The following is a 24,078-nucleotide window of genomic DNA, read 5'->3' as shown; positions in this document are numbered from 1 at the left end:
AATAATAGTGAAGACATCAAAACGATGAAATAACACATATGGAATCATGCAGTAACCAAAAAAAGTGTTTAATAAATCAAAATATATTTGAGGTTCTTCAAAGTAGGCACCCTTTGCCTCGATGACAACTTTGGACACTTGGAATTCTCTCAACCACCTTTCCAACAGTTTTGAAGGAGTTCCCACATATGCTGAGCACATGTTGGCTGCTTTTCCTTCACTCTGTAGTCCAACTAGATCATCCGTTCACCTACTCTGCGTCTCACAAAGACACAGTGGTTGGAACCAAAAATCTAAAATTTGGACTCATCAGACATATTTCCACCGTTCTAATGTCCATTGCTCATGTTTCTTGGCCCATGCAAGTCTCTTCTGATTGTCCTTTAGTAGTGGTTTCTTTGCAGCAATTTGACCATGAAGGCCTGATTCACACCATCTCCTCTGAACAGTTGATGTTGAGATGTCTGTTATTTGAACTTTGTGAAGCATTTGGGCTGTAATTTCTGAGGCTGGTAACTCTAATGAACTTATCCTCTGCAGCAGAAGTAACTCTGGGTCTTCCTTTCCTGTGGCGGTCCTCATGAGAGCCAGTGCTTGATGGTTTTTGCGACTGCACTTGAAGAAACTTTCAAAGTTCTTTAAATTTTACAGATTGACTGACCTTCATGTCTTAAAGTAATGATGGACTGTTGTTTCTCTGCTTATTTGATCTGTTCGTTCCACAATATGGACTGGGTCTTTTACTAAATAGGGTTATCTTCTGTATACCATCCCTACCTTGTCAAAACACAACTGACTGGCTCAAATGTATTAAGGAAAGAAATTCCACAAATTAACTTTTCACAAGTCTTAATTCTTAATTGAATTGCATTCCGTGTGACTACCTCATGAAGCTGGTTGAGAGAATGCCAAGCGTGTGCAAAGCTGTCAGAGGCAAAGAGTGGCTTCTTTGAACAATCTAAAATATATTTGGATTTGTTTAACACTTTGTTTACATGATTCCATGTGATATTTCAAAGTTTGGTGTCTTCACTATTATTCTAGGATGTAGAAAATAGTAAAAATAATGAAAAAACCTTGAACGAGTAGGTGTCTCCAAACTTTTGACCGATACTGTGTATAATATATGTATAGTTATTGTTTTATTGTTGCATGTAAGACTGTAAAAACACTGGCAAATCAGCTCCAAGTGATTTTTATTTTGTAAGTCTTCCAAAGTATTCCCACGCATTATAGAAAGATGCATGTAATCGTATACAAATGTAAGCAAGGTTTGAAATGTAGGGTTTCGTCAAATATTCGATCTTTGGACTTTGGTCAATTTGCAGTCTAAAAATAATTTCTTTTCTGGCCCCCTGACCATCCGCTCAAGAACAAAAATTGTCCTGTTCCAGTGTCTTGCATTAAAACATGAACCACCCTGAAACACTATCAATAGTCTTAAAATGTTTGTGTGTGTGTTGAAATAAAAAGTTGGCCATTTTTTAACCTATGTTGAAGTAATGTGCTCCATCTGTGGAGTGTGTTTGGTCTTCCACTGACCACTGTACTGTCGGTCAACTGTAGGCCAAATACACTGCTATCCTAATTTGTGCGGACCCCCTTCTTGGGGTGTAGTGGAAAGTTGCCCCTAGATGCAGATCTTGGGTCAGGTATGTATTTCCCCCACTAATGGTTACATTTATGATTTGGGGAGGGGGAGTGGATCCTAGATCTGTACCTAGGGGAAACTTCACCGCGGTGCTTTCCTTGGTTTTAACCAATAGCTTTGGACTACCATTTTAGAAACGGAACAATGCTAAATTTTTCCACCAGGTGGACTCAGCATCTCACAAAACTCTACAAAGACAACACCCCAAGGTTGTCCCATCACTGTGGTTGAGGTTGAGCACTGGGGCACAACATTTTGGAATGTTCAGATAGAAATAGGCTATGTAGAACAAACATGCCTCTCTGATACATAGAATAAGGAATCACATCAGCTATATAAATGGCATTTCTATCTGCAACATTCTACAATGTTTGGCAACTGAACTGTTCAAAGCATATATGTCATTCATCCCATTGTGTGTGTTTAACAGGAAGTCCAAACTTGTAAGAAAGCGACAGAAAGCAGCTCTTTCACGATAAAATATCGGTTTTACTAGAGAAGGTTACAAAAATCATCACTATACAGGAGTCATATAACTATTTAAAACTTTAAAAAGAAAAACAATGAAACAACTACAGGGTCTACAATGTCATCAAGGTACAATGGATATCTTTTAAAAAAAGAGTTGAGTGGGGGCAAACGCTGCCTACCATAGTTGTCAGTACAATTGACTACACATCACCTGAAAAACTGCAAAGACACAGTCATGTCGCCTTCATGCAATAACGAGGAAACGACAACACACCCTGACTGACACGCATCTTATATGAAACGGCACATGCCCTTGCCTACATCAACCTGGTGGCAAAGCACACTGTATTATATCAAACATAACACACATGGGAATATAGTCCTTTTTTCAGTATTTAGACGTTTGCACACGTGGACAATACCGACATGCCTTTTCATATGAAAGTTAAATAAATCATCGTTTCACTGGTGTGAGGAAGATAACTTGGGACTATAAGGTTCTACTTGCAAAAAGATGATTCAGAGATAATTGGCTTTACAGCTTCGAGCCCTCGTTGGTTTGAATGGGGTCAGCCATTTTTTTTATCTTGTATTCTTTTGAATTAGTTTGAACTTACCCCAATTCATGTTATTTAGAGTATACTGAATGTAGGTAGAGAACATTGAACAGAACAAGGCTGTGTCACTAACTCAATTTAGACTAAAATGCAGATAACTTATAGTCCGAAGCACTTGAACTACTCAGTGATCATTATTATAGAATAGGTCATGATAATCAAATGATATCTGGGGCGGGGGAAAAGAAGATTCATGACTTGTTATATTGTAAACATCCAAACGGCATCTGTTCATATAACAGGCCTAAAAGTATGACAGATGAGTCACTTTCATTTGGCTTGCCAATGTAAAATAATTACAAATAATGTCAAAGACAAGTTATTCATTACTTTAGCCCAGGGAAAGATTCAGCTGCCTAAAACTGATAAAAAAAAACATTGAAAACCATTTTGTACATTTTTTTTCTTCACATTTCAAAATGTATACAATACAAGCACCACCGCTATCATGACTGTATTTGCTTCCTTCTCACAACATACCGTTTTAAAAGATGTCACATTACTATTATATTTAATGCCGAACAAGTCATTGGATGCTAAACATATACTCCAAAAGGAAACATTTACATATTGATAATCAAAGGTAAAATAGCATGGTAAAACATTGACCGTGCTCTCCACATTCAGGAGATGTCAGTCAATGGAACTCCCTTTGGGGCGGTCCGTATATTTACAGGTGAACTTCACCCCTTTAAGGGTTTACTTGTCTTGAGGAAAGTGAATGTATGATTCCAAAAACCGGGAGGAGAAAGAAATCCACCCTTCACAGTTGTGTACAATGAACACAATGAACAAACATTGGGCCTTTTGTTATGTTCACTTCAGCTGTGGCATTGCCATGTAACAAGTGTGTGCTTAATCAGTGAAGTGTTAGCCTGGTCCCAGAGCTATTTGCGCTGTCTTGCCAACTCCTATGGTCATTAGCATGCCAAACATAGGAGCTATAAAGCACAAACAGATCTGGGACCAGGCTAGTGGAGTTTTTATTTTGGTTTAGTACCTGAGGTATGTATAATGTATCACTTACAAACAGAACAAGGCAATCTGACCTTGAGTGTTGGTTAGTCCTGTGGGTTTAGAAGCAATGCCGTTTCCAGAGAAAAACTGCCATACAGAGGGCTAGGTGGAGGTTCACTAGCCTGGTCCAAGATCAGTCTGTGCTGTCTTGCCAATTCCTATGGTCATAATAACACGACAATGACCATAGGAGTTGGCAAGACAGCACAAACAGATCTGGGACCAGGCTAGATGTTTCCCTTGCGGGTCAAGGTAATGTGTTAACACTGCAGACAGCTGCTGACAGAACTGCTGCTTTAGGCCAACAGTCACATTAGTGAATGTGTCCAATCCGGTTAGGGTACAGCACACGTTTTTCTCCTCAGGCCAAAATGAAGAATTACTTAACAGAAATTGCTGGGTGTCAACAAAGGATTGGGAAAGTTAACGTAATAGTAGGACTATATTCTATGAGAGGCACCCTGAGATGCTGTGTATGTAATGTTTACATGGGTTTTGGAAGTCTACTTTACTTCTTTATATTTTTGATACAAGCATTACCATAAAAAAAGCAAAAAACTAAATCAGGTAAAACAGGGTTGCGATAAGATAACCAAAGGAGAAAAATACCAGAAATAAGAGAAGACCAGTAGTATAAAAAAAAAAAAAAACATTCATACATACACATTCGCACAATATATTCATATATATAAAACACCAAAGAAACAGGACATTTTGTGGCACGCTTCCTCAGGAGTTGTGCAGACAGTGACCTTGTTGTGAGGCGGTTATTCGCTGTGTTAGTGCTGGGCTGTGATTGACTCAGAGCAGTTAGGCTATGGCAGCAGGGTTGCGCTCAGTAACGGTCCAATCGAGAGCAAACGGGAAGAGGTACCACCTAACCTGAGCTCATCCAATAGGAACTTCTCATATACCTGTTCGTTTGCTCCTGTTTGGACAAAGGACATGATTCAGATTTGAGAAAAGTGTGCTCAACTCAGACTTGACTCAACTTGTCCATTGATGTTAATGGAAGACATGGGCTGCATTTCATTTACACAGGCAGTCCAATTCTGATCCAATTCAGTCCAATTCTGATTCTATTATCTATTATATCCAATTCCAATTCTATTTTGTTCACTAATTGGTATTTTGACCAATCAGATAAGCTCTGAAAAAGAGTTGATGTGAAAAGATATGATTGGTCATAGGACCAATTAGTGGGAAAAAATAACAGATTTGTGCTCCCTGTGTAAACGTAGCCAAAGTGTGAAAATTTGAGTTGAGTGAACATATCTCAAGTCAGAACACCGCCCATAGTGAAGGAGACCCAGGTGTTGGTTTTACCCAGAAGGGGGTTGGAGGTTAGGTTTGAGGAAGTGTGTGAAGGGGTGGTTGGCCGGTTCTTATGAGTAAGAGGAGTTGAGACCCTCCTTGGAGCCACCTTCCTCCACGTCGTCGTCCTTTGTCTTGATGTCCTGGTACTCGTTCTGGTTGCAGGAGCTCCTCAGGTAGGCCCAGTTTGCCGACAGGATCATCAGATAGTGGATCTGTGTGGGGAGGGGGGAAACAGAGAGAAGAGAGGAAGGGAGAACAGAAATAGGGAGGGAGGGTGGGAGTGAGGGAAAGTGCACAGGGTGGTGGCCAGTGAGAGGGTTAGTTAGCCAAAGCGAACTATATAAGTAGAAGACACATATCATGTTGACCAGTCTACCAGATGTCAAATGAGACATATTAGCATTGCTTCTGTACAATGTCAGTATTTTTTGGTTAGGTTGGCTAGGTTAGTATTACTAAATGACAAAAAAACAAGTCAGTGGGGATTAATTTTATCCAAACAGTCACTATCCTAAAAAGAGAAGACAATGGTCTTGGTTTTCCTTCACATTTTATGTTTATTTAGCATAAACTAAAAAGGCACAACGTCTTTCATAACAAATATCACAAAAAGAGACTAGCCTAAACAGGCTAAAAAAGACTAACTTCAAGCTAGACAGTTGGAATTTGGGGGAAAGATATTGAAGTCTCATTGAAAAGAAAACTATATCCTTCGATTGGAATAACTACAGAATATTGTAGTAATCTGAAGCTAGATACAGCAACACAAATATTCCCTTCTTCTTACACTGGCGTTGTCCCTTTTGTATTGCTAATCTATCCGTCCTCAATGCTCTGTGCCTGCTCTACTTGAATGAACGGGTCAGCCTAGCCATCGCCTTGACTGGTGGTCCCACATGGTGCTGTACTCATACTGTACTGGATCAGTACTTCTAGGCACATATCCTGTCTGGAGAGAGAATGTGAGGGACCTCAGCCATGTTTGCTAATCATGCACTCACTAGTCCCTCAGTGTGGTTCAAAAGGCGTGTGTGGCAATAGGCTTGGACGCAAAGGCACATAGATCTATCTGTATTACGTTGACAGTCGCACACATTTTCTCTACATGCTGCAGTACATACTCTCCTCCCCACCATCTCGCTCTTTCTTTCTCTTCATCTTTCTTTCTTTCTTCCTTCCTTTTTTTTAACTATCTTTCTTTTTTTTTGCTCTCTCACTTTCAATCATTTCTCTCATTCTCGCGCTCTCTAATACGGCTCGGAGAACTTTGTGGAGTGGCGGTTGCCGTGGCTCATAAACTTGAGAACAGCGTAGTTATACGTGGTGGCCATCATGTAGATCAGCTGGGAGGGAGAGATGAGAAGACAGACTGGGGTGAGAAACAAAGTCAATGACCAGGAGGCCTTTGGGTGGTCAGTGCTGTTCTTGGGGTGGCATCTGGCTAGATTGTGCAGTACTGTACCTTCATATTGCATGGATCTACATCTACAAACAAAGTTAGACTGCCACAGCGCACACAATTTCAGATGGCCGTCTATGTGCTGAATCTTCTCACACGCACTAATGAGCAATCCAAGTTTGGTAGAGTAGCTGAAAGACCTTATTAAGCCCTGTTGCCTCAGTGGAGAGCATGGCCTCATGACCCCATTACTGAGTTCAACTAGCCATCACATAATGACAACCACACCGATGGGATAAAACAACTGAATTATTTGCAAAAAAAATGTATGTACAAATCATTAGCTCCACCTATGAAGACATGCAGTTCTTGTTCTATCATCTCTGGTACAAAATACTGTATGGTCAGAGTCTTGTGAGGCATTCCTCTTAATTGGCCACAAAGTAAATGTGTGTTAGGCCAGATGAAAGAGCTCCTGGCTATGTCAGTGTGTGTCCAGCCAGAAGCTATAGGGCAGACTTACACCCTCATGAAAACTGAGTCAGAACCATGAAGCGTGGAGGAGGGATTCAGATCAGTGTACCATGGCAACGCATGCAAATTATTCAAACATGGGGAATTTGGGATATAGGGCATCCAAAGCTTACCAATGCAATGAGGGTGGCGCCTGCCCCAGCACACGCAACAATGTACAGGTGGAAAGACAGGTAGAACTGGAAAACATGGAGACCAATCTCTGGTTAGTGATGATACTTTGATTGACACTCATAAAATATGTCCTTTCCACAATCAGCCTCTGTATAATTGCAATACAGTGATGAAGAATGTTCTATTTTTGCGCTTTTGACAAATGTATAAAACATGTTTGTTTTTTTCCCCCAAAAAAGTAGTGAATAGGAAGGTTTATATGATATTCCAATTATATGAGGTTCATGAAGGTTCATTTGATGTGCATAAAGATTTACAGGAGGAGGAGGGGGTTGCCGTTCTTACCTCGCTGGTGCTACAGATGTCTCCTAGTGTAGATCCGCAGGCTTTTCCGGGTGTCGCATTCCATGGAATAATACCTAGACAATCAGGAACAAGATATATCAGTTAGGACCAACAGACAGGCCCTATTCAGCGCAGTGGTCAATCACTTCACTTGTACAACATTTGTTGGAAAAAACAGTTGAGTTGACCTCATGTGATAGTAAATGTTAACTGTTTATAACATCTGCCATTTAAGTGGACAGATGGTGATGGCGCACTGCTTCAGGGTGATGGTAATAGTTATAAACATGTCATAGATATCGATGCCGTAAATGACTTAAACACCCTATAGATATTGACATGTAAAGGCTAAGTGTTATCAGCACCCGTAGCGAAGGCATAATGTTAATAGGATACATCCTACCACTGCCAAGTGGATGTATGTCACACATTAGGCCCTTATGCAGGGCTATATCGGGATGTGACAAATCTATACATGGGCGTGTTCTGCTGGATGCTATAGGCAGAACTCCATACTCCAACCAGGTTGAAATGTTACTACACGGACCAGTGTGTGTGTTACTTAGTGACACTCACCGTACTGCCTGACGTCCACACAGATGGAGTCAGGATCGGTGATGTTGGCCATGGGGGACTTCATGGCAGCACAGGTAGTCCACATGTTGTAGAAGAGGAAGACGGGAATGGCTGAGAAGCCAAAGATCCCCAGGAAGGCCAGGCCCAGGATATACGTAAGGAACACAAACTGATGAAGAGGGAGAGGAGCTAGTGACATAATCACCCTCGTCGTAATCCCCATCGTTGTCGTCGTCATCATCATCATATAAGCATTTCACAACACCCGCAATAACATCTGCTAAAAATGTGTACGTGACCAATGCAATTTGATCATCATCGTCAGTTATCATCATCATCATCCTCATCATCCTCCTCGTTGTCTTGATCATCATCAACCTTGATATTGAAATCTACTGCTATGCCTAACATAACACTGTACTATGTATAAGTATCCATCAGTACGACCTAATGACAGAGGATATTTATAACCAAGCTCGTCATCATCTTCATCACCATATCGTCATCCACATGTCCCTGATACATGACACAATTCTGGTTAGAAGGGTGGGAAGATAAAAACGTTTCATCCGACGTTAGCTTGACGACACTCAGGAGGATACAACCGTCCTCATAGCAGCCTTAAAGGCTGATGTTACTGAACATCTGCAGCGATTACACTCATCAGGCTAGAGAGTACAAACTGTGCCAGTTACCCTCCAGGGTGTGTGTGTACAGCTGTATGTGTGTAAACGCATGCACGTCATGAACGTCATGTGTGCGGTTGTACGTGTGTGCGCATGTATGCATGCACGTGACTGTATGTGTGTGTGTATGTATTCATGAGTGCAATGTGTGTATTCATGTCTCACCGTGGCTGTGATGCAGCGGCCACACACGGTGGTCTTGAACTGGCTCTGCAGCTCCTTCTTGACGGCGCTGGTGGTGTAGAAGCCCTCAGCCAGCAGGATGATCCCATAAACAAAGAAGAAGGAGGCAATGCCGTAGATGACGTACTGCATGGTCTGGATCCTGCTCGGACGGATACAGTAAACAATGTGAAAACGGGCACATTCATATTGAATAACCTGGATAAGACTTGTTCAAAGACATATACCTTAACAATCTGTAAAGGTTGACATATAGGTAAAGACATATAGGAGATACAACAGAAAAAATTAGTTCCCTTTCTCTCACACACACACACTCTACCACCCGACCCCCCCGACACACACAATACACAACTTACACGATGGTGAGGGTGGCGTGGTCAGTGGTGATCTGAGAGAAGTGATTCTCCAGCATGGTCAGTGTGCCGGTCAGCGCCACGTGACCACACCCGCAGAACAGAGCCACGCCCGAGAAACAGAGGATGGTGGCCACCAGCGAGGCGTAGGGCACGCCGCCCAGACACTTGATGCAGCATTCGAAGCAACCTGCAGGGGGAGACAGAGAGCACCTTGCTTAGCTACACAGTTGGTCAATGTTTTTTGTTGTTGAGCTACATTAGCCTATAACTTGCTACATTATAATGTAGGCATACATTGGAACTATACTATGTAGGTTTTGTCCTGGAGAGCAACCGTCACTGCTTAATTAATCATGAATTAGTGAATTCATAAATGCTAAATGTGATCCGATTTAGCACCCCATGTCATATTTGACTGAGAAAGGGATTCTGTGTGGAGTAAACAATACTTTGACAGAAACAACCAAGTCACATTTACAGTAAAGTTGACAGATACAGTAGTGTCACTGTCTCCAACCAAGTCACATTTACAGTAAAGTTGACAGATACAGTAGTGTCACTGTCTCCAACCAAGAGCCACAAGATGTCTTCTCTTCATTCATCTTACCATATCGGAACCATTTTCACTTCATCATTGCAACTTTACCAGTTAGAATTGGCATGCTCTGGCTCCCAGGAGTGTTAAATATTACATGTGCTCCGTAGTACAAGCTCCTATCTTCCAATCTACTCCCCCCAAAAAATCCCTTTCCTTTGTCTTCATAGAGAAACATTCACAAAGCACTTTTGACCAATGGCATGAATAATGCACCGTCTAATTCTAAATGAATCCCTTTTAACCAATGGCATAAATAATGCACAGTCTAATTCTAAATAAATGATTGCTACTTATTGTCAGAGCAGTGGTTTCTGGGCCACAGGCAAACAGACCTGGGCTGTGTTCATTAGGCACCAAACGGAAGAAAACAGACAAACAGGGAGGGACTACCTGAACTTGTTTTCATTTTCAGCTTGTTTTCGTTTTCCGTTGCAACGCGTTTTCCTATGGTGTGCCCTAATGAATACCACCCAGATGTGTGGAACTGCCGATAGGTCAAATCCTCCCCAAGATCTCCTATTGGATGTTCATAGAACGTATACAGAACCAATGCTAACCAGTGGTAGCAACACGAGATTCTATCATTAACCTTTGACTTCACATATTGCTAGATTAGATCACTGACCAGTCCTCTGTGCACAGCACCCAGTCATACCATCTAATGGACACTACTAGTTCAACCAAGGCAGGATGAGAGAGTTATGAGGGTTATGCTATATTGAATGATACTGTGTCATATGGTGAGTCAACGGTACAATGCTTTGCCTACGGCAGCTACAAAACCAAAACTCTACAGTGTAACCATGACTTCTATTCTTTTTTGTTTTGTTTCAAGACCATTCAATCTGACGTGGCATTGGCAGTGCACAGTGATAAGCTCACAAAGAGTTACGGGCAGGGTTGTAATGAAGGACCATTGTGGGAGGCAGTGGAGCGGGTTTGACAGTGCCATGGTTGCTGGTTCCTCGGAGAAGGAGGCAACAGCAGTGTTGTTAGAGGGGAAAAGAGAGAACGAAGGAACCAAAAATGAGAAGAAAAAAACCATTGCACTGAAGACAAGTGTTCAGGTTTATGTAACTGCGCATTATAAATAGCTCTGCATTGCAAATGTTGGAAGTTACTCTGGGAAGATTTTGCACTCCCTTACATGTGCCACTGTTTCCATGACAACCTGCTCCAATTGGCATCTCTCACACTAATTACAGACCGGCAAATTTCTTCAGGAGTGTTATGGCTCTTTCTTTTACAGTTATTCCTCCAAATAAACAAATCCATTGTGATTTCATATTTTCAATTTTGGAGGATGTACCCATAGTTTATTTTTTAAATTCAATTTATGAGGCTGAAATGAATGTCGGGACAGACTTCTCACTGAAAAGAAGGGGCCTATAGGCTATTTCTATAGTGACGGGTGACCGTTTCTATAGTGACGGGTGACAGAGTTGACTGTTAATGACATCCACATGCCAACATCAATGGAATCCCATAATATCCAGCAAAGCATTTAGTCGCCCTCATTAGTGTTGCTACCAACTGACGATTCACAGGACTATGGACTACAACGTCAACTGGATATGAACAGTTTGTTACAGGCATTGAGATAATAGTGCTACAGAATCTTGTCTGCATGCTATGCCTAATAGTAATACTTCCAGACAGCACTAAGGTTGGCTTATCCAGAAAACACAAGGGGTTAAACCTAGCAGGCAGCTGCTGCTGAGGGGGAAGCTGAAACTCAAAGATGAGGCGTTAGTCGGTTGCATAGTACGAAGACAGAGAAAGTGTTGCGTAATGGATCTCTATCCCATTAATGTTAATGAAGTACCAAGGCAAGGCATGGATGGATGCGAATGGGGCACTAACTACCCTACCATCTCAGCAGAGAAACTGGCTAAACGACCAGAACTCAAAGCAGGTTTGTCGAAATTGGACAAACAGGTCGGGCCCCCCCTGAGTCTTGTGCCCCCTTGTCAAATGGAATGTTCCACTACTACTCCACTTCCTGCTTTAAACGAGGGGCCTCATCCAGGGCTAGGCTGCTTGTGGCGATGCCAGCTGAGCTGAGCGTTTATCATCACAGTTAAAGTGCACTAATGGGAAACAGAAAGGCATGAGCGGACGGCCGCGGCGGAGCAGAACGGAAATCGATGGGCTATTCATTAAAGGAGAATTTAGGTGACAGAGCGAGGTCGAGTCCATCTCCCTCACTCTGCCCTGCTCTCTCTGGGGTGAAATATGAGAACTACAGGGCCCCAGTAGAGCTGGCACAAAGCTATATGGACATATAGACACAAGGCTATATGTCTGTATGCCCAGTAGACATATAGACAGAGGCCTCAGACCAGACACAAGGCTGTCTAGTTCTCCACCTTCAATGATTCCCATGTTGTTTGGGTGGAATCTGACACTATAATAAAACCAACCTTAAACCCATTCAGAATGACAGAGTATGAAATACTATGGGTATATTTACAATTATAAACTGGATGGTTAGAGGCATGAATGCTGATTGGCTGACTGCCGGGTATAACAAAACATTTATTTTTACTGCTCTTATTACATTGGTAACCAGTTTATAATAGTAATAAGACACCTCAGGGGTTTGTGATATATGGCCAATATACCACGGCTAAGGGCTGTATCCAGGCACTCCATGTTGCGTTGTGAATAAGAACAGCCCTTGGTCATATATATACCCCCACCCCCCCTCCCTATGAGCCTATGAGGCTCAGTTGGAGAATTACAGTGGCAAAATAGGAAACTGTCTTTCGTTTGCCTATTTTTCTGCCAGCAGCGAGAGAATAGCAAGGCCCTCCAAGGGCTCTCTCACCAACCTCTTTCAGTACAGTGGTTTTGCTGTCAAGAAGTTCAGCCCACTGCTTTGTGATGCCAGAGAGAGAGAGAGACAGACTGCCAGAGAGAGAGAGAAAAAAAATCAGAGAGATAGCGAATGGGGCAGAGAGAGAGAAAGCAAGATGGAGAGAGAAAAACAGAGAGAGAGAGGAAGCAAATGGGAGAGAGAGAGAGAACATGTAAGATGAAGTGAGAACGAGAGAGAGAGTAAGCAAAGAGCATTTTTTGGCCCGGGGGCCAGTGAATAGTGGTTGCCATGGCAGCATGTTACCCACGACCCAGTTGAGCAGGGCCTGAAGCTAGCTGACTACATCCCTCCGCGGCTCCTCGCTTTCCTTCCCACGCGTACACAGCAAAAGGACGTGAACTCCCCCTCGGGGTTCAGAGTAGAGGGTTCAGGGATGGGGACATGACTCTCAACCTCAACCTGGTCTGACCGTGGTTCAAGCAAAGTGAGACTGAACAGGTAGAGGAGAATGTGCGTGGTCCAAAAGTGGTCTGAGCACTCTTGTCAGCCGGTCCCAATTCACTCTCTACCCCTTTCATTTGGCACTTCAATTCAGATCTGTAAGATGGAAGCAATATATGCTTATACCTATCCAGACCCTTCAGATCTGCAAACATCAAACAGGTAAGGACGGTGAAGGAGCGTAATGGGACCAGCTGTGAGAGTACACTAAAGCTGTTGTGACCGCGTTTAGAGAGCGACAACAGACAGAGAGAACTGTGGCTGTGTGACTACACCTACATCCATTATTCAGTAGCCAAGGGATTGGTTTTGGTTTTATCCCATTTGGAAAATGGGCCATCCCCAGCCAGAGGAAACGCCACTTTAATGTTCATACGTTGATGGGTAAAAAAACTAAAGTCCTGCAAAAGGACATATCTATTTAAAATAGCTACTGCACTTGATACTTTTCCGAAGGCTTTTCCTCCAAATTATGAGTCACATTATGACACGACTAAATATTATGAGACGTTACAGTAACACAGCAAATGTACAACATATTTTTCAACTCTACATTGACTAGTTTTAGCGTCTAATAAAGTCGGTTCTCTTGCCTCAGGGACTATTCCAGTTTAGAAGCTCCGTATTCATTACAGGACAGCTTCCGCTTGCATTGCATTGTGGGAAGATTTCTAACAGAGCTCCATCTCCTCTCTACAGCAGGGGGAAAAATGGCCGCTTCAATGAGGCGTTGATGAAAGAGAAACCCCATCTGTTTAAAAAGTGAACAGGCTTGAGATAGAAAACAGGTTCATGATTTGAGATGATTAGAATTTTGGTAAATGATGACTAATACTTTCAGCATGTTCGGATATTTTAGGCTACTCTGTGTTTCTCATGTAGGTTATATCCTTATTCTACAACTGCCAGTCACAATAATATAGACCAAATAAATATTGTGAAATCCAACGGTTTTAACGACACAGCATGTTTCGGGCTATTTCTGTCGGATAAGGACGGTACAGTTAGAGGATCACATGTGAAAAGTGACCTCCATCAAACTTCTGCCATATCCAGAGAACCTTTCCCTCTGAACCTACTAATCTGGTCTACATCCTATAGCCAAGTCCTTACCCTGGTCCAGCATTAATATGAAGGACACTGGGCAACAAGGTCAGTATCTGCTCACGCATAATTAAGTGTAATGAAGTATACAGCTTTTAAATCCCCCCTCAGCACTTGTCTACTACACTCCTATAATTTGATCAATCCTTCACCCCAGCAGTGATCCCTAACCGTGTGGACTTACTGTAGCCTTCGCTCTTTAGCTGTCTGTCTCCCTGCCTGCCTGACTCCCTGCCTGCCTGTCCACCCCCATCAGCCAGTGTACTGGTATGGGAAATCTGGGATAAACCTAGCCAGCTGTGCAGGGGACTCCCATCATACACTTATGCACACAGAGAACTAGCTCTATTCAGTCAGGCACATATACATGACATACAGTGTACATCATGTACAATATAGCTAGCTTGCACATTAAGTTTCTTGGAAGTTGTGGGAATGTACATTTTTGGTTTCCCATTGATTCTGGGAACAAAGCCATACGTTTCCTGGCCGGTAAAGCTGAGAACATTCAGTCTATTCTGGGAACATGCATTTGTATATTACAGGGAGGTTGAGAACATTTTACTATTGTTACCTGAAAGTTTTATTAATTAATTTGCTTAGGCATTAATCATGAAAACACATTCATTGTTTATTGTGGCATGGCATCAGTGAGATTTGAGTTTATGATCTTCTGTTCTCTATCCATGGAATTAGTCCACTGCGCCACCAGGATGGAGCTAGCATGCCATGTTATTTTTTTTAAACTCAAAGCTGTTCATTTTATTCTATTCAAACAGACCCCATTTCAAAGGAAACATGCACTCATTAAGATCAGATGTGGCCAATTAGTGGGTGCGGCCAACACACCTGAAAATACTTAATAAGACAGAGGATAGAGAGAGTTTTGTTGAGGCTGAGAATAGAATGTTAATATTTTTTTTATAATATTCTTTGAACGTTACTAGCATTTTCTTGCGATTTTTATGGAACGTTTTCCTAATGTTCTGAGAACATAGCTTTAAGTAGAACCATGAGGAAACCTGCAGAAAAAGTTATGCTAAAGTACAAAAAGTCCCACTAAAAAACATTGTTTCTTAGCGTTCTTGGAACAATTTGAGAACGTTACTTTAAATAGAACCCTGAGGAAACCTGCAGGAAACGTTAGACTGAAATTCCCACCTAAGAAACACATGGTTCTCAGAACATTATGTGCTAGCTGGGTATCCTGCACCATTCCCAGAACATTATGGGAAGGTTGTATGCAAAATAACCATAGGACAACCATGCTCTCACCAAGCTCTAAGAAGCATATGGTTCTCAGAATGTTATGTGATAGCTGGGGAATCACGTAAACACACACACAAGCAACACTGAACCATGCATGAGAGCACAAGCAGTTCCGGACAACTGTGTGATCACACTCTCCGTAGGTGATGTGAGTATCTATTTTAAACAGGTTAACATTCACAAGATCGCAGGGCCAGACGTATTGGAGCAAGTGTCTTCACTGATATTACCAACTTTGCCTGTCCCAGTCTGTTATACCCACATGTTTCAATCAAACCACCATCGTCCCGGTGCTCAACAACGCCAAGTTACACATGCCTCTCCCTAATGTCAATATGCCTAGTAATTCTTGTCTTATTTCACTGTAGAGCCTCCAGCCCTGCTCAATATGCCCCCCCCCCTCCCCTCCCCCCCACACACACACACACACATGCTGTGACCACACCTGGTATAAATGGTGTCTCTAGAGACAAAACCTCTCTCATAACCACTCAATGCCTAGGCTTACCTCCACTGTACTCACATCCTACCATACCCTTGTCTGTATATTATGCCTTGAATCTATTCTTCTGCGCCCAGAAAACTGTTCCTTTTACTCTCTGTTCCGAACATACTAGACGGCCAGTTCTTATAGCCTTTAGCCGTACTCTTATCCTACTCCGCTTCTGTTCCTCTGGTGATGTAGAGGTTAACCCAGGCCCTGTAGCACCCAGCATCACTCCCATTCCCCAGGCGCTCTCATTTGTTGACTTCTGTAACCGTAAAAGCATTGGTTTCATGCATGTTAACATTAGAAGCCTCCTCCCTAAGTTTATTTTATTCACTGCTTTAGCACACTCCACCAACCCGGATGTCCTAGCCATGTCTGACTCCTGGCTTAGGAAGGCAACCAAAAAGTCCTGAAATTTCTATTCCTAACTATAACATTTTCTGACAAGATAGAACTGCCAAAGGGGGCAGAGTTGCAATCTACTGCAGAGATAGACCTGGATAGTATGACAGAACTATGCAGGCTGTTCCCAAACAATTCGAGCTTCTACTTTAAAAAATCCACTTTCCAGAAACAAGTATCTCACCGTTGCCACTTGTTATAGACCCCCCTCAGCCCCCAGTTGTGCCCTGGACACCATATGTGAATTGATCGCCCCCCATCTATCTTCAGTGTTAGGTGACCTAAACTGGGACATGCTTAACACCCCGTCATCCTACAATCTAAGCTAGATGCCCTCAATCTCACACAAATTATCAAGGAACCTACCAGGTACAACCCTAAATCCGAAACTTGCCCTCTAAATACACCTCTGCTGTCTTCAACCAGGATCTCAGCGATCACTGCCTCATTGCCTGCGTGCGTAATGGGTCCGCGGTCAAACGACCACCCCTCATCACTGTCAAATGTTCCCTAAAACACTTCAGTGAGCAGACCTTTCTAATCAACCTGGCCCGGGTATCCTGGAAGTATATTGACCTCATCCCATCAGTAGAGGATGCCTGGTTGCTCTTCAAAAGTGCTTTCCTCTCCATCTTAAATAAGCATGCCCCAATCAAAAAATGTAGAACTAAGAACAGATATAGCCCTTGTTTCACCCCAGACTTGACTGCCCTTGACCAGCACAAAAACATCCTGTGGCGTTCTGCATTAGCATCGAATAGCCCCAGCGATATGCAACTTTTCAGAGAAGTCAGAAACCAATGTACACAGTCAGTTAGGAAAGCTAAGGCTAGCTTTTTCAAACAGAAATTTGCTTCCTGTAGCACTAATTCCCCCAAAATTTGGGACACTGTAAAGTCCATGGAGAATAAGAGCACCTCCTACTAGCTGCCCACTGCACTGAGGCTAGGAAACACTGTCACCACCAATAAATCTACAATAATCGATAATTCCAATAAGCATCTTTCCACGGCTGGCCACACTTCCACCTGGCTACCCCTACCCTGGCCAACATCTCAGCACCCCCTGCAGCAACTTCTCTGGATCCCTACAAATCAGCTGGGCTAGACAATCTGGACCCTTTCTTTCTAAAATTATCTGGCAAAATTGTTGCAACCCCTATTACTAGCCTATTCAACCTCTCTTTCGAAAGGCAAGTTAATAAACAGATCACCGACCATTTCGAATCTCACTGAACCTTCTCCACTATGCAATCTGGTTTCCGAGCTGGTCATGGGTGAACATCAGCCACGCTCAAGGTCCTAAACGATATCATAACGCCATCGATAAAAGACAGTACTGTGCAGCCGTCTTCATCAACCTGGCTAAGGCTTTCGACTCTGTCAATCACCGCATACTTATCGGCAGACTCAATAGCCTTGGCTTCTCAAATAACTGCCTTGCCTGGTTCACCAACTACTTCTCAGATAGAGTTCAGTGTGTCAAATCGGAGGGCCTGTTGTCCGGACCTCTGGCAGTCTCTATGGGGGTGCCACAGGGTTCAATTCTTGGGCCGACTATTTTCTCTGTATATATCAATGTCGCTCTTGCTGCTGGTGATTCTCTGATCCACCTCTACGCAGACGACACCATTCTGTATACAGTGCCTTGCGAAAGTATTCGGCCCCCTTGAACTTTGCGACCTTTTGCCACATTTCAGGCTTCAAACATAAAGATATAAAACTGTATTTTTTTGTGAAGAATCAACAACAAGTGGGACACAATCATGAAGTGGAACAACATTTATTGGATATTTCAAACTTTTTTAACAAATCAAAAACTGAACAATTGGGCGTGCAAAATTATTCAGCCCCCTTAAGTTAATACTTTGTAGCGCCACCCTTTGCTGCGATTACAGCTGTAAGTCGCTTGGGGTATGTCTCTATCAGTTTTGCACATCGAGAGACTGACATTTTTTCCCATTCCTCCTTGCAAAACAGCTCAAGCTCAGTGAGGTTGGATGGAGAGCATTTGTGAACAGCAGTTTTCAGTTCTTTCCACAGATTCTCGATTGGATTCAGGTCTGGACTTTGACTTGGCCATTCTAACACCTGGATATGTTTATTTTTGAACCATTCCATTGTAGATTTTGCTTTATGTTTTGGATCATTGTCTTGTTGGAAGACAAATCTCCGTCCCAGTCTCAGGTCTTTTGCAGACTCCATCAGGTTTTCTTCCAGAATGGTCCTGTATTTGGCTCCATCCATCTTCCCATCAATTTTAACCATCTTCCCTGTCCCTGCTGAAGAAAAGCAGGCCCAAATCATGATGCTGCCACCACCATGTTTGACAGTGGGGATGGTGTGTTCAGGGTGATGAGCTGTGTTGCTTTTACGCCAAACATAACGTTTTGCATTGTTGCCAAAAAGTTCAATTTTGGTTTCATCTGACCAGAGCACCTTCTTCCACGTGTTTGGTGTGTCTCCCAGGTGGCTTGTGGCAAACTTTAAACAACACTTTTTATGGATATCTTTAAGAAATGCCTTTCTTCTTGCCATTCTTCCATAAAGGCCAGATTTGTGCAATATACGACTGATTGTTGTCCTATGGACAGAGTCTCCCACCTCAGCTGTAGATCTTTGCAGTTCATCCAGAGTGATCATGGGCCTCTTGGCTGCATCTCTGATCAGTCTTCTCCTTGTATGAGCTGAAAGTTTAGAGGGACGGCCAGGTCTTGGTAGATTTGCAGTGGTCTGATACTCCTTCCATTTCAATATTATCGCTTGCACAGCGCTCCTTGGGATGTTTAAAGCTTGGGAAATCTTTTTGTATCCAAATCCGGCTTTAAACTTCTTCACAACAGTATCTCGTACCTTCCTGGTGTGTTCCTTGTTCTTCATGATGCTCTCTGCGCTTTTAACGGACCTCTGAGACTATCACAGTGCAGGTGCATTTATACGGAGACTTGATTAAACACAGGTGGATTGTATTTATCATCATTAGTCATTTAGGTCAACATTGGATCATTCAGAGATCCTCATTGAACTTCTGGAGAGAGTTTGCTGCACTGAAAGTAAAGGGGCTGAATAATTTTGCACGCCCAATTTTTCAGTTTTTGACTTGTTAAAAAAGTTTGAAATATCCAATAAATGTCGTTCCACTTCATGATTGTGTCCCACTTGTTGTTGATTCTTCACAAAAAAATACAGTTTTATATCTTTATGTTTGAAGCCTGAAATGTGGCAAAAGGTCGCAAAGTTCAAGGGGGCCGAATACTTTCGCAAGGCACTGTACATCTGGGCCTTCTTTCACTGTGCTAACAAACCTCCAAACGAGCATCAATGCCATACAACCTCCAACTGCTAACCTCCAACTGCTTTTAAAATGCTAGTAAAACTAAATGCATGCTCTTCAACCGATTGCTGCCCGCACCCTCCCGCCCGACTAGCATCACTACTCTGGATGGTTCTAATCTAGAATATGTGGACAACTACAAATACCTAGGTGTCTGGTTAGACTGTAAACTCTCCTTCCAGACTCACATTAAGCATCTCCAAACCAAAATTAAATCTAGAATCGGCTTCCTATTTCGCAACAAAGCCTCCTTCACTCATGCTGCAAGGACATACCCTTGTAAAACTGACTATCCTACCGATCCTCGACTTCGGCGATGTAATTTACAAAATAGCCCCCAACACTCTACTCAGCAAACTGGATGTAGTCTATCACAGTGCCATCCGTTTTATGACCAAATCCCCATATACTACCCACCACTGCGACCTCTATGCGCTCGTTGGCTGGCCCTCGCTTCATATTCATCACCAAACCCACTGGCTCCAGGTCATCTTTAAGTATTTTCTAGGTAAAGCCCAGCCTTATCTCAGCTCACTGGTCTCCATAGCAGCACCCACCCATAGCACGCGCTCCAGCAGGTATATTTCACTGGTCACCCCCAAAGCCAATTGTTCCTTTGGCCGCCTTTCCTTCCAGTTCTCTGCTGCCAATGACTGGAACGAATTGCAAAAATTTATTTCTTTTAAATTTAAATTAAATAAGTTTTAAATCACTGAAGCTGGAGACTCATATCTCCCTCAATAACTTTAAGCATCAGCTGTCAGAGCAGCTCACAGCTCATCGCCTCTATGGTCTATTTACTGCCTATCTCCCTACTATACAGATACAAGTGAACCAGAGTCTAAAGAGAATGGTTTTACTAACAATTTGGGAATAACACATAGTATCATGCAGCCCATTTCCATAGAATAGATTTCCATTCAATGTTCCCATTAATACGCCAAATCCTCTTTGTCTTTCGCTCCATTTCCCAAATCTTTGTAGTCGCTGGGTAAAATCACATTAGCTGTCTCTCTTTATGATCCTGGATGTATTGATGTCATCGTTAACGATGACGAGAGTTAAATTGGGCACACTGAGGTTTATGGGATGTGAGTAGAGCGAGCAGATTGGGCATCAGTAGGCGATGGAAGAGGGCCAGGGAGACTGGCTTGCATAGGAACAATGCATGCTGCGCCAACCTGCCACTCAGTGCTATTCATATACCCACATAGAGCATACTGTAGACAAAATGAACACACAGCATAAACATACTAACATCCACACAGACACATACAAAGGACTAAAACATACATCATTTAATTCACACAGACTAAGGAGTTGCATGTGGATACACTCCCACTAAAATACACATATTATGCATGCATGAACACACACACACACACACACGCACTCCCCAGGTGGAGGCTGACAGCGTGTGTGTGTGTCAGAGAGAGCAAGAGAGAAACAGCTGAAGGGCTTGGAGATTAATTAAGATAGTGGAGATGAGAGAGAGATGACAGTGTGGGGGTGACGAAGGGATGTAGCAAGCTGAATGAAAGAGCAATAGGAGACGAAAGAGAGAGCGACAAGGAGAGAAATTAGAAGAGACTGGGTAGAATAAATGAACAGAGAAAAATATAGAAAGGGGAAGATGGGGAGAGAGAGAGAGGGAGAGCGAGAGAACGAGAGCGAGAGAGCGAGAGAGAGAAAAAAAAACATATAGCCAGCAGCATGAAAATCCTACCAAGTGAAAGCATCACTCATAGGAGAACCCTTTTTGGTTCCAGATAGAACCCTTCTAGATAGCACCTTTTTTTCCTGAGAGACCTGCCGATGACAACCGTGACATGAGAGAGATACCAAGCCAACACACGAAGAACTTGGAAGCCTGCTCACACCTCCCTCACCCCTTCTCATTCCCACCTCCGCCTCCCCCACATTCATCAAACAGGCCTGAAGGGTTAGGGACCTTTATATACACAGGGCCTCAGCTGGACCTTTCCGGACCCTTCTGTGAGCTGAATGACTGTGTGGGTGAGTGTTTGTCTTGAACATGCCCTTATAGCACCTCCTTGGCTACATACAGTATGTTGTCATGGAGATAGCAGAACGCCACCCTAGACACTCTGTGACATCGCGCCCCGCTCACGCCGATAGAGGCAGAGTCTCATCAAGAAAACAAAGACACCTAAGAAGTTCTCCATTGATAATCTTAATGAGACTCATAATCAACATTGGTCACAATATTTCACATAGGCCCACTCTCAACACTGTCATCACCATTGAATGTGTCTCAATCAGTACTTTTACATGCATAGTAATAATTGTATATTAAACTGATTATGGCAGTAGGCAGATTAGGCAATAGTCATTCAAACACCTTCCTCTGCTTATCTTAATTGGGGTAAGGTCAAAATCGAAGTAAGCATACGGCTATGGTTTTCTGAGCAATTTAGCTAATTATTAGGAAACAACTTAAAAATCGGCGTTCCAGTTGTGTATTTGATCTGTGCATATGCTAGCATCAGCCGAGCGAGCCTCTCTCTTTAACTCGAGTGAAGTGAGTTCGGGACAACTGAATGTATGCGTCTCAAAGTATACTGAACAAAAATATAAATCGGAACGTGGGCAGGTGTGCAGCCAGGGGTGGGCATAGGCCCACCCACTTGGGAGCCAGGCTCACCCACTGGAGAGCTAGGCCCAGCCAATCAGAATGAGTTTTTCCCCCACAAAAAGGCTTTATATTACAGACAGAAATACTTCTCAGCATCAACAACCCCCGCCCCCCTCTTTTATTCTATGAAACATGGGACCAACACTTTACATGTTGCGTTTATATTTTTGTTCAGTGTAGTTTTCACATACAAACTTTCTATGTCCAAATAAAAAAAAGAAATGGCCGTTGTGGTAGAACGTTTATTTTGATTGTCGATGTTCTGCATTTATCCCATCAGTCCCATCAGGTAGTCTGGTTTCAGATGTATCCATGTAAACAGGATTATTAGGGAAATCATTCTTCTTCCAAAGCATGTAAACGTTTAAATCAAACTATTATATTAATCTGACTTTCCACAAAAATTGCATTATTGTGTGCATGTAACAGCATTCAATGTAACCAGGGAATTTCACACACACACACACCACCTACAGTGCTACATTCCAATGGCATTCCGTACACTCGCATTAACATCTGCTAACCATGTGTATGTGACCAATATAATTTGATTTGATGGCATCCACTTATCCTGCAGTTGGATACATTGCATTGAGAATCTTTACACAGAGGTTCAGTACAGTAGAGGGACTAGTACAAGGGAGCATAGCGCTGCGAGTGTTCTGCCTGCGTTAAGCTTGAACGGTAGTGAGAAAAATGCTCTACGACTCATATATTATACAGAACCCATCAGCTCTCCACTGTTGCGCCCTATCGCCGTGGTGATGATGATGTAATCCCTCACGGTTGTGATCTGAAGATGTGGATGGCAACGCAGCGACGCGTTACGTAAGAGAGAACATACTACCCCCCTGCCCCCTCCCTACTTTCCTGTGCGATACAGGGAGAATAGGAGGTGTATGCCTGGCTAAGTCAGTGTGACATCATAGAGAGAAAGAGAAGAAGAGGGGGAGGGAGAGACGGAGGTGAACTGACCGAGCGGCAAATGGTGGCAGAGAGTGAGCGGAAGAGGAGGGAATAGGAAAGGCCAAAGGAGAGAGAGAGAGAGAGAGAGAGAGAGAGAGAGAGAGAGAGAGAGAGAGAGAGAGAGAGAGAGAGAGAGAGAGAGAGAGAGAGAGAGAGAGAGAGAGAGAGAGAGAGAGAGAGAGAGAGAGAGAGAGAGAGAGAGAGAGAGAGAGAGAGAGAGAGAGAGAGAGAGAGAGAGAGAGAGAGAGAGAGAGAGAGAGAGAGAGAGAGAGAGAGAGAGAGAGAGAGAGAGAGAGAGAGAGAGAGAGAGAGAGAGAGAGAGAGAGAGAGAGAGAGAGAGAGAGAATAACTAACTATCCTGTATTATACAAAAGGGTCAGAGAGGAGTCCCTGTACTGAGGCACCACAGGTCCAGATAGTAGGGATGTAGCCTATAATAATTTAAACTCTCTCTCACAGCCTCTACTATATTGGAGTACAATTAAGCCCAACTGAAACAGATATGTTTCATAGACTCCATTGCAAGGGGCTGGGATGTCAGGTCACATCTTTGATCAGATTACATTAGAAATTGTGACGGATGCCTCAGCTGAGGTGTTAGGCCTACAAGAACGCTTTGGTTAGATACCTCGAGGCTGTCTGGTTGCCTGAATCTACAGCTGTTACTGT

General features: G+C 43.0%; 1 protein-coding gene across 3 annotated transcripts in view; it reads right to left on the bottom strand.

The window, feature by feature from the left end:
* Positions 1-2,119: 2,119 nt before the first annotated feature.
* LOC110527431 (neuronal membrane glycoprotein M6-b) overlaps positions 2,120-24,078 on the bottom strand; it is a 36,863-nt gene continuing 14,904 nt past the window's right edge. For 2 of the 3 annotated variants that reach the window (XM_021608696.2, XM_021608694.2), the window contains exons 2-7: positions 9,270-9,456; positions 8,893-9,052; positions 8,042-8,210; positions 7,466-7,539; positions 7,120-7,185; positions 2,120-5,285 (exon numbers count right to left, since the gene is read on the bottom strand). In XM_021608696.2, the coding sequence (XP_021464371.1) occupies positions 5,142-5,285; positions 7,120-7,185; positions 7,466-7,539; positions 8,042-8,210; positions 8,893-9,052; positions 9,270-9,456 (800 nt within the window). In that variant the 3' untranslated portion in view covers positions 2,120-5,141. Of the gene's footprint in view, positions 5,286-5,338; positions 6,417-7,119; positions 7,186-7,465; positions 7,540-8,041; positions 8,211-8,892; positions 9,053-9,269; positions 9,457-24,078 lie in introns of those variants that run through there. The other variant, XM_021608695.2, reaches the window with a different exon arrangement.

Source organism: Oncorhynchus mykiss, chromosome 7, assembly GCF_013265735.2.
Source record: "Oncorhynchus mykiss isolate Arlee chromosome 7, USDA_OmykA_1.1, whole genome shotgun sequence".
NCBI lineage: Eukaryota > Metazoa > Chordata > Actinopteri > Salmoniformes > Salmonidae > Oncorhynchus > Oncorhynchus mykiss.
Note: the sequence above shows the minus strand (reverse complement) of the source record. Positions and strands in the feature narration are given on the sequence as shown.